General features: G+C 26.5%; 1 protein-coding gene across 2 annotated transcripts; it reads left to right on the forward strand.

Moving 5' to 3' along the window:
- The first annotated feature begins 1,954 nt into the window (after window positions 1–1,954).
- Window positions 1,955–5,111, forward strand: LOC114423354. 2 transcript variants are annotated; one of them, XM_028390083.1, is made up of 3 exons: window positions 1,955–2,097; window positions 2,948–3,021; window positions 4,234–5,111. In XM_028390083.1, exons 2-3 carry the CDS (start codon window positions 2,993–2,995, stop codon window positions 4,748–4,750), a joined length of 546 nt encoding a protein of 181 aa, XP_028245884.1. In that variant the 5' UTR covers window positions 1,955–2,097; window positions 2,948–2,992; the 3' UTR covers window positions 4,751–5,111. The 2 variants fall into 2 exon arrangements, with proteins under 2 accessions (XP_028245884.1, XP_028245885.1); XM_028390084.1 differs by lacking the exon at window positions 1,955–2,097 and adding an exon at window positions 2,472–2,528.
- The last annotated feature ends 8,661 nt before the right edge of the window (window positions 5,112–13,772 follow it).

The raw sequence follows: 13,772 nt of genomic DNA on the forward strand, positions 1-13,772 counted from the left end.
TAGCTTTTCTGATTAAAAATATTCATCCTGCGTATATCTTCCAGTATTTTTATAAATTATTATTATTTTATTTGAATACTTATTTTAATAAATCTCATGGTCAAATTTATTATTAATTCTTGAGTGATAAGAACTCATTAAATTAGTATTTCATTAAACTATTTTTCCAAACACGTCCTTCATCCATATCTAAGGAGGACTTAATCGGTTAAATGGCCATCCCTTTCTATTCAACCAACTCCAACATTAGAGATTTTTCATGAGGCCATTTTCTCCAAAGTAGCCTTGGGTGGATTTTCAAACATATAAGATCTTCAACCTACCAAAGAATCTTGTTTTTTTTTTTTAATTATTACTACCTATTGTCCTATATATAAGAAAAGTAATATTTTAATTGTAGATTGATTCGTTACCAGTGATAACTAAGTCTTCTTTCACTTCAACCTTCTCACTTATCTCTAACTATGTAATGCATTTATAAAGTGTTCAAAAACTACTCATTACTTGTGAGAAATAGACATCCAAATCACAGAGGACCAAGAACTTATTTCGCTCATTTGTGAGTGTATCAAAAGTTTAACATTATTTATGAATCGAGATTAAACATAATTTATAAACATTATCTTTTTTTTAACTCATTAAAGTATTTTTTTTAAGGATAAATTTTTGACAAACCATCATACCTTAGTGAAAATATTTCGAATGTGATGATCTTAATAAAGTTAGTAAACATGAGGTTGGTATAATAATGTTGTTTGTTAGCCAATATTTTGGGGCGATGAGTCACAATAGATATTTTTTTGTTAGTTCGGTAGAGATGATTTGGGAGGAATTTAATTTGTGTGAAGGTGGTCTCGCTCTCACATGTCTTAGGAAAAAGTGAAAAGTTTATATTTATGTTTATGCCTTATGTCTTTTTTTACTAATTAACCTAACTCACATTAATAAAAAAAACAAATATTAATAGGGGTATGTTAGTATTTTTATAACTTTACAATATTATTTTCAATATGTTTCTCACTTAGAAATTTTCAATACAATTCAACATTTAATTTCATTTATACTCTATTTATTCTTTTTTTAAATTATTTCTCATATTTTAATCCACTCTATAGAGACAAATGACAATAAGGAAGATTGAAGTGTGATTTTAAAAAAAAAATCACAAACCATTTTTGTAGAGAGCTTATCTCCTTAAAGACCAAGTTTAAATGATCATCAGAAAAATAAGTTCAGTCAACAGTTTTCAAAAACCCATTGTCAGAAAAATAGGTAAAATATTTAACAAAAAAATAAATGATATATAAAAATCGTATTATTACCATAGATAAAGGTGCAGTTAAACCTTAATTTATTTTTCTATACATTAAGAAAAGTATTCATTAAAGCATTTATATGAAAGTCTTCATATATAAAATACTTATTTATAATTACTAGCAAACATATGTCAATTTAAAATAATAATAATAAAAAATAAACTAAAATACATTTGATATTGTCATAGTAAAAAGATAAAAAAAAAAAACACATTTCAAATATATTTATTAGTATATATATAAGGAAGACAATAAGAATATATTCTTTTAATCTAATCTGAAATACTTCATAATCTTAAATTTTTTTTTTGACAGTCATAATCTTAAATTATTAAAACTTAAAAATAAATACATCTATCATATAATTTGTTTAAAACTTACTAGTAGTAGTAGTAATTACCCAATTGTAGATAGATATAATTGTATAGCACCATTGATAGAAAAAACAAAATTGGGATGAGAAATCTTTAGGTCAATCAGTTTTTTTTTTTTCAGAAATTAATTATGGATATACTTAGTAGACCAATGTTGCGATATATATATATATATATATATATATATATATATATATATATATATATATATATATATATACCTCAAGGTCAATATCGTAAATTCCATTATCGTCCATAGGACAACACAAGCAAACATATCCGTACTTGAATTGGTTCAGACTTGAGTTCAGTTCGGTTTCACACACTAAAACGCAATTGTTCAAAGTTGAAGCTGAAAGTGTCTGAAACTGGAAGTTGATATCTATAAAGCGCTCACTCTGTCTTAGGTAACCCGCAAAACCCTTCGATTCGCTTAAAAATGCCTTTTTTAGATCATAGCACGAAATTCTAAGTTTTCTGCTTCTGGGTGTTTCTTTGGAATTCTTTTTCTTTCTACCCACATTTTTAGTTACCTATTTCCCCCCCCTTTCATTATGTTTTTATTTTCTTTTTTGTTTTAATGTTTAATTTTTTTTATTTTTTTAAACAACCAAAAAGAATCCCTAAATCACCAAACCTGTGAGGAAGAAGAACCAGCAAAATTTTATTTTTATTTTATTTTGTTGTTCCCTTTTGTTCTTTCTATTGGTAATTGTTATGTAATCTTCCAACATTTTAGCTTGTTTGACAACGGGGGGGGGGGGGGGGAGGGATGAAGCAAAGACCGTGTTTGGCATTAGCAATAGAAAAGCTGGGAAGAGAATCTAAGAATCAAAAGGTGAAATTTTGTAAATTTTATGAATGTATTTCTTTGATAGGGAAGTGAAAATTTGAAATAAGCATGGGTTATTATTTCCTTCTGGGCGAAGACTTTGTAGTGAAGCTACTTATGTAGCAGGTTGTGTTCTTATCTTTGTGGTCACTTCTGAACAGATGATGTTCATCACTCTATCTATGTCCGTTGTTTTCTCTTCTCACACCTGATTATGGTGTTTTCCTAAACAGCTTAACAAAAGCATGTACTTAAGTGTTGGTCATACTCATACATAGGCATTTGATAGTTGATATATTGTTGTGTCTATGTGCACCAACAAGATTTTGAAAACTAGCACATGCTATAGTTTTGACAAGTTTGTTTGTTTATAGTGTTTTAGAGTATCATTTAGAATTTATGGTTTATCAAACTTTATGGTGCAGGTGGGGTTTTAAGTGTTGTGTTAATAACAGAACTTCATCGTGACAATGGTTTTGATAAGTGGCAACAACAAAAGGTAAGTTTTAAAGTCTAGCAAAGTTTGTTATTTCCATTGGTTTTTACTATTTTGTTGAAGCCAGTTTTTTCATCATCAATCAGCTCCTATTTTCTGAAATACTATACTGATATCCCTTTATCATAGCTCATAGGGATGTCTGTTTCATAACAATTATATTCTAGAATTTGTTTTCATATTTCAACCTTCTTATGTACACCTAGACATTTCAGTCCAAATGTGTGTATGAGGTTCGTTCCTCAAAAATTGTATTTTGTTAGAAGTTGTCTGGAAAAAAAAAATATGGTCATGATATGCTACACATTCAGTTCATTATTTATGTTATGTGTCTGTATGATTCTTTAAATCAACAGCCTTTTGTTTTTACACTCACTAAAACTATTTATTTGAAAGAGTAGACTTCTTTGGTGCTTTTGGTAAATGTAGGATTTGTCCAGAGAGGAGCACTTTTTCATATGTTGTATATGATGTTACCTAATGTCTATTGTACTATGGTTGGAGAATAATAGAAACGGTTATTTCTTGTGGTTGCCTCTTTAATGAGCTAAAGTGGTCTTATTGCCTTCTTTCTGGTTCTCAGTTCAGATAATGGTAACTATGGATAGCTTTCTTTGTTGCATAAGTGGAGAGCTTGGAAAGCTTTGCTTACCTGATGTGTTTTCTTGGCTGTCCTTTTTCTTTTCACTTTTTTGGGTTATCCTATGCTTTGTTCGTATACTTCTTTCTCATTGCTAACGGTTTCATTACTTTCATGTATTATGAGAAGGGAATATGTATTTCTAATTATTCATATGTTATTCTTCTTTGCTATTTTCATTGTTCCTGTTGTATTGTGTGATTGTGAAGTCATCATATCCTTACAAAATTTAACAATGCAAAATTATTCAACTACTCATTGTAGCTTGGGTTGTGGCAAGTAATCTCCGTATATGGAGAAGTTACCTAGTTCAAATTCCCTCAGAAGCATTGTTTAATATTGAACTTTGAAATCAAATTAGTTCTTAAGATTTCTCTTGAGGTTTCCCAAGGTTTAACAATATTGTGAAACAAAAATGAAACTTTTATCTGAATGGCACGGATATGAAAACTTGGTAGTGTATTCAGCAGAAACTTCCATGTAGATGCTGCATAGACTAATAATAGGTGTAGACTTTCTAACCTTTTTTATTATCCATTATAATTAGTCTATGTTAACTTGTTGTTTGACTGCAGTGTCTTACAACAAACAAATGATGAGAGGGCCAAAGCACAAGGTGTTACAGTGCTTCAGAATTCACATCAGCATGGAAACAAGAACATTGAAAGTGGGCGTACACAGAATGTGGTCAACTCTGGGTTGACCAAAGCAATATCAACAATGGATGAATTCAAGTGTGGATTTCCATCAGAAGGCCTATCGACCACATCAAATAAATGGTGGGGAAATAGTGATCGTGATGATCGTGCAGGCGCCAACGCGAATGGAGCCAAGAGTCATCAACCTGAAGAGAAAGTAGGGGCAGAAACAGACAAGATGGCACACGAAACGGGAAAAGCTGAAAAAAGTGAAATTCCTCATGGTTCATCTTTATTGAAAGCTGTGAGGAAAAGTGCGGTGGAAGAAGGAAGAGAAGCATTGAAATTAGGAGTTTTTCGAGGCTATGGCGTAAACAAGCTAGGCAAAAGAGAGAAAACATTGCTCCACCAAATATTCGGATCTTCATTGCCAAGGTCATGGATGGATCCATGATTAGAAGGTTGCTGATATGGCTAAATGAGAGAACAAGAGGACCAATTAGACAAAACTTTATTAGAATATCTGATACAAGATTAGTTTTCTAGCGACCATGGATTGAGTTTTATTGAAAATGAATTGTTTAACATTATGTTGAAGATTCAAATCAATATTGTGCCTGGTAAGTTATTAAAGCTGAACCTTGAGGACTCTTCTTCCTGTTCTGTAAGCATGGACAGACAGATCTAGAAAACTATAAGAAAGGCTGTAACTGGATAAATATTAGAGAAAATTATGAATTTGGTCCTTCAAAATTGGTACCATAGATCAACTTTGTGCTTGACATTATGAAAATTAAGTTGATGCTGTTGGTAAATTTGGTTCTTAATATTGCAAAAATGAGAATATAATTTGTGACTTTACACAATTGTAGTCAATTTAATCTTTGATGTTAGTGTATATTATTAGGGATTTTTGAAACTGGAAGGGGGAGCAGACGAGATGAAATTAGTTAGTCAAACGGGATGACATTAATTCACAGTTTTCAATATTTAGAATAAATTTTTTTTTTAGTTGAAAATCAAATTTACTAATAATATCATGGTTATTAAAATAATAAAGAATTAAATTAATTGATCTCGTAAAAACGATTGAATTAATTGATGGCTGTTAAAATAAAAAAAAATTAAGGTTCTTTTTTATAATATAAAATCAAATTGATTTATGATATTCATATCAAAGATTACTGTTTTATTCGTAAATTTTGACATACACATTTATCTTAATGATTGATATTATACATCAAATTTTATGAGAGAAAAAAAAACTGAAAAGGGTTGGGCCTCGTCTGCTCCTCCTTCCAGTCTGTTTCAAAAATACAATTTTTAAAAAACTAATATTCGGAATTTATAAACATTGAAAGAACTTCATCAATTAGTAGATGTTCCAGAAATTAGTTTCTGCAGTGTATTAAATATATTAAAAAATACATTCCAAAACTAAGTTTTAAGAATTTTTAGGGGAAAAGTACAAAAACATAGAAATAAGGTACATTAAAAAAAAGGGTGCAGAAAGTAGTACCCTTATAATTATCTACCATTGTTTATCTTCCAATTATATCTTCTTTATAATAAAATAACCAAAAGAATAAACAATTTTAATTAGGGTGTTGCTAGGTGCACCCAGCAATATTGCTAGTGCACCAAACATTTTTCCATTTTTCCAATTTTACCCTTCACTCTTACAGAATAATTTTTTTCATAAGAGTTCCGTAACTCATGGAAGAATTTCTTCCATAAAAATCTTACAGAAAAAGTTCTTCTATAAGAATTTTTTTTTACGGAAGAACCTCTTTCGTAAAAATCTTACGAAAGAAGTTCTTTCGTAAACTCTTACAGAAGAAATTCCTTGTAAGAATTTTTTTTTTTTTTTACAAAAGAACTTATTTAATAAGATTCTTACATAATTGGCTCATAAGAGTTTATATATTAAAAGTAATAGTAAATATTATATATGGAGATGCAATTGAAGATATTATTTTACCCTAAAAATAGGTCATCTACCTCTTGTTTGTACAAAAATCATATTATAAATTAAATCTTTAAAATATTTAATTTTCTATTTGATAAGTTCTTAAAGATTTTATGATTAAATAAAATTTAAATTTAAATTTAAAATATTTTAAGATCGATCAAAATGTATATTTTCGTATGATAATATATATATATATATATATATATATATATATATATATATATATATATATATATATATGCGCGCTAAGAATATATTTTGTTTACGATATACTATGTAAAGGATATGTTTTCTTGAACTTATTAGAAATTTAGGCTTGAGAAAGATAACTCAAGCAATATTTATCTTTGGTTGATGTCAATGTACATCTAGACTCCACTCCAAGTTAGTCTTGATAGCTTCAATTTGTTTTAATTTAGTAATTACAAGTAAATTTACCCTTAGAAATAGGACACCCCTAATCTAATCAATAACAAAGAGCCAGAGTACTCTTTTCCTACAACATTCAAATAAATATCTTACTAAAGAAAATCTACCCTTGGAAATAGCACACCCTAATCTAATCAGGATACGTCACCCAATCAACATGGGATACCATAGAAAAAGTTAAGAGAAAATATAGTACAGAAAAATCAACCCAATGGGCACCGTCAAAGTGCAGAATTTTTCAAGTTGTAGCACTATGGTATTTATTCAATCTTTAATGATATTGTCTTTTATCAATCTTTTATAAATTTTCCTAATATTTTTAAAATAAATATAAAAAATATTTAATCTCTTAATACATATATATATATATATATATATATTTTTTTTTTTTTCTTAATTTAATATTATTAAAACATTAATAATTATTCTATTTACATACACATGGAAGATAATGGAGACTCGGTTATTCTCACAAACAGAGCTCATAGGGATATGGACAACTGTTGAGCTGTTATATCTTAAGCACAATCTTCTTAATACATTTGAATAGTTTACATGAATTTGTATGTTAAGACTTAATTCAAAACAAAAGCTTAATACGTTGAGGGCCAGTCCAAATTCACACAAGCAATATGACACTTATTTTTCGACCTTTTGTTGAGTAGTGTGGCCTGTTACTAGTTGAAGAATATTTAATATTTTACTTATTTAAAAATTATTAAATTTTATTTATGATCTTAATATAATATTTTTTATTTTGTATAAAATATTTGTTTTTTTATCTGATATAGTAAAGGCTTTTGTTTACAAATTTTATTCTATTTTAAAATAATATAAGTACTTATGTTAGCTATGAACATTAAATATTTTAAAACAAATCCTTGATCTAATGGGGTTTATAAAGTACTGAACAATAATAATACTTGGTTTTTAAATTTTTTACATTGTAAAATATTAAATCTTTTATTACTAAATTTTTGTTTTTTTTTTCAGGATTTTCTTATCAAAACGATTTAGGTATTACTTTTTAAAAAACACACACACACATTTACCTCTAAATGATTTTTACGAATAAGATAACTTAAATATTGATTTTTTTTCAAATAACAACAGTTTTTTTTGTAATATATTCCTTTTAAATTTTTATATTAAATAAATTAATATTTTATTTTAAAAAAATCAATCAAAGGAAAATTTTTACCTTTCTTGTTTTCTTTAATCTTTATTTAAATATATTTGATTAACATTAAACTTAAAAATTATTTACAAATCACCAGCATAGTATTCTGTCAATAAAAAAACTTTATTAAATTTTGTTAAAATCGAAATTTTTATTCCTTTAATCTTTTATATATTAATTATATAATTAAGATTTACTCTTATTATAATAACTCGATCACTATTTTTTATACATAAAGAACACACGGACGGACAAAGAATAGATACTACGTAGATACGGAGAGATGTAAATAAATATGAAACAATGTGAGGTCCATGTGCATCTTGTTAACAAGTTATCCATATTAGAGATAGACAAAGAAAATGATGCAATGGGATATTGATGTACGTGTACTTATACATTTTTTGTAAGTTCAAGGTGGCAGCATGTGGAATTTTATAGAGAACAGAAAAGGGAATATGCGTAGTTTCATACCTATTTTATATATTATAGAATTTTAAAGTTTTTTCATGCATTATCACAGTTATTTATGTCCTTGTGGGAAGCAAGGAGACATTAATCCACTAACATCTAATGAACAATGCATTTTTAATTGCCAATAATGGCAGTATCAGCCTTGTAAAAAGTAACTGGAAAAGATGTTATGGCTGGTGTTATTGGTAAGGAATAAAAAGTTGTAAAATGATTTGTATTGGCCATGAATTAATGAGCGAGTAGCTAAGTGGGAAAAGTTTAATAGTCACGTGATTTGCACATGATTCATGTGAAGTACACTACAAGTTCATAAGATGTTTGGAATTTCCAGAACTTTGATATATTGTAGTTTAAGGTTTGAATTTTCTAGTTATATCTGTTTTTCTTCACTTTTGATTTGTTTCATTTTGATCTGTGGTGTAAAATTCCGTCTGCATAGTTATAAATTAATGTGTGCTTGCTAATGTAGATTTCTTTTTCCTTTTGTTTGATAGGATGATAATAAAATATACTAAAAAGATGTTGCATTGAGAAAGAAAATAGCATTAGCAACAAATAAGCAATGTGTTGTTTTAGGACACTAATTTTTACGGGTATCTTGAAAGAATTTTTAATTAACATTTGATAACTCAAGTGAAATTTTAATTAAGCATACAAGTTTAAGTTTAATACCAATATAATTTGGTACTGCTGGCTAATAACGGTGACTCTTAACGACAACAATAATTCTTAATCATATGATCAAAATTTCAATTCATAATTTGTACATATGAAAAATATTTATTAAAAGAGATTAATCTATTAAATAGTCATTAACTTAAGGTCCAAAGGATATTTTGGGTTCATAAAAAAAGTTTAACTTTCATTTAAAAATTATGTATAAAAAATATTATTAAATGAATTATCACTTTTATTCTTGATTGATTAGATCTCAAGAAATAAAAATATCCATCATGACAAAATATTAGAGTAATATAAAGTTATAATTCAATGTTTAATCAATCAAAATTACATTTTATATAAAAAGCTATTGGTGATGTTATATGATTTTTTTTGTTTAATTATTATTTTGGTTCTCTAATTTATTTTTTATGTTTAATTTGGTTGCCTTATTATTAAAATGTTCAATTAAGTTCTTTTATTTTAAAAGTTTCAACTAGGTGTCTTCCAAAAAAAGTTTCAATTATGTCTTCTTTTTTGTTACCATGGCATTTTGTGTGGGGTATTCAATAACTTTGTTAATGATAAATCTTTCTTAGACCTTTTATGGAAAATATAGCTGATGTCAACCGACCATGTTTGTTCATCCGTAAGATTCAAATAAAAATTCTTACTTGAGAATTCAAATCTAGTTCTACTTGAATAAATGGCATGTTATCTAAAGATATAGTATACACTGATAATTTAATAGTGTGTGTAAGTTATATTGAAGTAATTTGATCATCCTTTAATGTTGTTGCCATTACTAGCTAATACCACCATTGCTACTTCTTCCGCCTTCACCCTCCACCTCCCCTACCCCCATTGCTATCATCATATTATTGTTGTCATTACTAGCTACTATCACCACCATTACCTCCATCTACATTGTCATCAACGATGTCATTGCTATTATTATCATTATTGTTGCTCCAATCTTCATTAACATCCATCATTATCAGCATTATGGTTATTATTATCACTATTATTCTTGTTGTCACAACCACCCTCACTATCACCACTACCTCCATCTTTTACCTGTTTATAAGATTAATTTATCATTAAATTTACATAACATGTAATCATCACATTTTTAAAAAATAAATATTACATTAGAATTTTCATTCTTATAAAAATTAAATTGTTACCAATTTAAAAATAAAATCACCATTTAAATTTTCGAACTATTTACTCAAATTTTTTAAAAAATGTATCAAATTTTGTAAATATTTTATAAATGAATGCAATCAAGATTCCATTTAGATATTTTTTAAGCAAATATTTATAAAAGATAAGAAAGGGAAAAAGAAAAAAAAACTTATCTCATAAACTAAAAATAGTTATACATAAATTTAAATCAATATGTTAAGAAAGCTAAATAATTTTAACTTTTTCAAAAAGATCATTTTAATTATACATAAAATAATTTTAATCTATAAGAAAAGTTTATATTTTTATTTTTCTCTTATAAATATGTATAAAAAAAAACTTATCTAAACAGGTAAAAAAAAATTGTACTCAATTCAATAGTTTGAGTCGTATAGGGACAAGAGATCTCTTGCAAATTTGAGTCTAAACAAAGTTTTGATTGGTGTGTAAATAATGATGATGATTAAGATATATTTTGATATTAATCTAAATACTTTCTAATTAATTTTAAGAAAGAGAAGGGAAGCTGTAATGGTTTTGTCTGGGTCATACTTTAATCAAAAGTTATGCTTCAAATCAAAGTCTGTGTTTCTTCCTCTATTGGTGGCTTTTTCTGACAACAAAGCCATGATTATACTCAGAAAAGGTGCAATTGTTTAGTCCAAGTTTGCAATTATTTCTGAAGAATGGAAAGATTAGGTTTAGTCAAACCGTATTGACAAAATTACCCCTCTGAACCGTTGGAATTTTAAAATCCTGGGTTCGCAGTCAAACATTCTGGCATCGTACTATCTATAATAATAATAAAAATAGCACCCTGATCCCTCCCTCTACTGAGTAAACTTATTTAATTTTTTAATAACTTTTTAAAATGTAAATATAACAAATTTAATTCATAAATATGTAACATTATTTTAATAATAATTTTATTACATTTTAGATAATTTAAATAATCACATGTAGGTAATTTTATAATTAATATTTGTTTACGTTTTCAAAATATACTATATTTTAAATAAAATTAGTTGATAAAATATTAAATGATTTTTAAATTATATAGGATTTTATAAACTTGATTTACTCAATGAGAATGATTAATTTAAAAGTTAGATTAATAAAAAACGAAAAAGTATTAAACATAATAAGTTAAATAAAATTTTTAAAATAAATGAATGCTTTGCTGAGTTATATTATTTATATAACTCTTTTTCTACAAAAAATTTTAAAATAATTTTTTATGATATTAATCATTTGATTCCACGCTTCTCTTCTCTGATTGTATAAAAATTAATTATATAAATACAATTCTCTTTTAAATTTTAGTTGAGCCTGAAATAAGTTTTAGGCTTTGTTGTAGTATATTGAATTGTAAAAAATATATATGAGAAAAAGGTATATAAAGAAGAAAAAGGAAATTGAAATAATAATAACAAAATTAAGTTTAAAACAATGAAGATAATAATTAAAATATGTTTTTAAATAAATTTTAACAAGACATTATATATGTATATATTAAACAGGAATTAATGTGTGTTAAAAATTGACTTTGTAACACGAATTCAATATTTTTAAAGAGATACGCATTTATTTTATTTTTTAGATGAAATTTAACCAATTCAATTCAATATTTTTAAAGAGATACGCATTTATTTGATTTTTAGATGAAATTTAACCAGTTCAATTCAATATTTTTTAAATTATATATTTAATGCATTAAATATACAATTTAATTTTAATAACTTAAAAGATAATTAATAATTTTTTTCTAAATATTTAAATAACAAATTATATGTTTGTTTCTTTAACGATACACTTAATGTATGACAGAGAAACTATTAGTAAAATTTACTTAAATTTTATTTTTAAAAGGAATTTGAAAATTTGACATAATATGGAATATTCATTTTAAAATAATTAATAATTATAAATTAATTTGAAGCTGTAGCCATTTCCCTCTCCAAACTGAGTGAAAATTTATTACATCTTTCTAGTCAACGTGTAACAATTATCAGTATATTATTGAAAATTTTGTTTTAAAGCTGGATTTTGGATGTGATAATTTGATACATATTCACAAGATAACGTCTATTCCTTAATTGGCATTAATTAAACAATTAATTATGTACATGAATGAACTCAATTATAATTAAAGCTCGTGATATTTTAAAATATTTATATAACATAAATGACCGAAACATTATCTCAATGGAAAGCATATGCTGAGCTTGATTTTAATTATTAATTTAGTAATGATAATCTTTTGATTGGTAACAAATTATATTTCAATTAATATATGTTATTATAAATAAATTCCAATGTTGGAAACTAAAAACCACACACGTTATTATCAATATAAGAATTCCATTAGTACAATGAAATCTGTGGGTACCAACTTAATTATACCTATCAACGACCTCAATTCAGCTTGTTTTAATAAACTTTAAATTTGGGTTCCCATTGATTTATCATTTCATTATCACAAGTACAATTATTCAAATTTGGTTTATACAACCTTAATGAATCGAATTTATATGTGTTTTTTTTAATATAAATCCATGTGCCATTGAATCATCAGCCTAGGTAATGCCTATGCCTGCAAAGGTTGCAGTGCCATCACATTCAATAGAAGGAAATAATCTAAAAATGTTCCCACTACTAGAATTTGCGATCTGCAAGCAACCAAAACAAAAAGTAGAATATAAATGTTAATGCCAGCTACAATTCAAAAAATGTCAATTTTTTCTGTCAATTGCATCGTCCAGGGATTGCACGGTAAATATTTACCATTTATTTTTTAAATAGTAAATATTTTCCTACCTTAAAAGTTAAAAACATGGCATTGCACGGTGTTTGTCCCTTCAGGCTTATGGGGGTGTCCAAAACCCTAATTCCACTGTCAATTGCATCGTCCAGGGACAAACACCGTGCGATGCCATGTTTTTAACTTTTAAGGTAGGAAAATATTTACCATTTATCCAATATCTCTTTCATAATATTTTCATTCATATTTTTCTTCTTATTTCCTTATACTATATATTATATCTATATTTTTCTCCTTCTTATCTCTCTTATTTCTATTACATTATTATTACTCTTTAAAATAATCCTAAGAGATTAAATAGAGTCGTATATAACAAACTACAAATTTGAATTTTATTCACGTTTTTATATAAAGTAAAATAAATTTTTTATATATATACTCTTTAAATTCTACCTTAGACATTAACATGATTGACATAATCTGATATGAAGCTCGGTATATGTCTATAAAAAATTATTTGTTAAAAGATGTCAACATTTTAAATGAAACTTAATATCTCAAAGAATAAATGTTTAAATACATGTTTGACTTTTCATTGGTTGCAATTTTAACGGATGTTTGTGAAGGAAATTTTTCATATCTTTTGAATTTAACTTAGTTTGAAGGCCTTCCTATTGGTTTTCCCAATATAAGCTTCTAAGATATATATCCGAGTTAAAAAGTGTCCTAACTTTGTTTTAGATACCAAAAAAATAAATAATCCTAACTTATTGTTACCTCTCCCAAATTTTTCAAAAATGATTTCTAAAAAC

The sequence above is a fragment of the Glycine soja genome, chromosome 8 (assembly GCF_004193775.1).
Source record: "Glycine soja cultivar W05 chromosome 8, ASM419377v2, whole genome shotgun sequence".
NCBI lineage: Eukaryota > Viridiplantae > Streptophyta > Magnoliopsida > Fabales > Fabaceae > Glycine > Glycine soja.

Coding starts and splice junctions, on each gene's coding strand:
- LOC114423354 (XM_028390083.1), top strand. CDS start 2,993: ATGGTTTTGATAAGTGGCAACAACAAAAG. Junction 3,022..4,233: donor ATAAGTGGCAACAACAAAAG/GTAAGTTTTAAA, acceptor GTTTGACTGCAG/TGTCTTACAACAAACAAATG.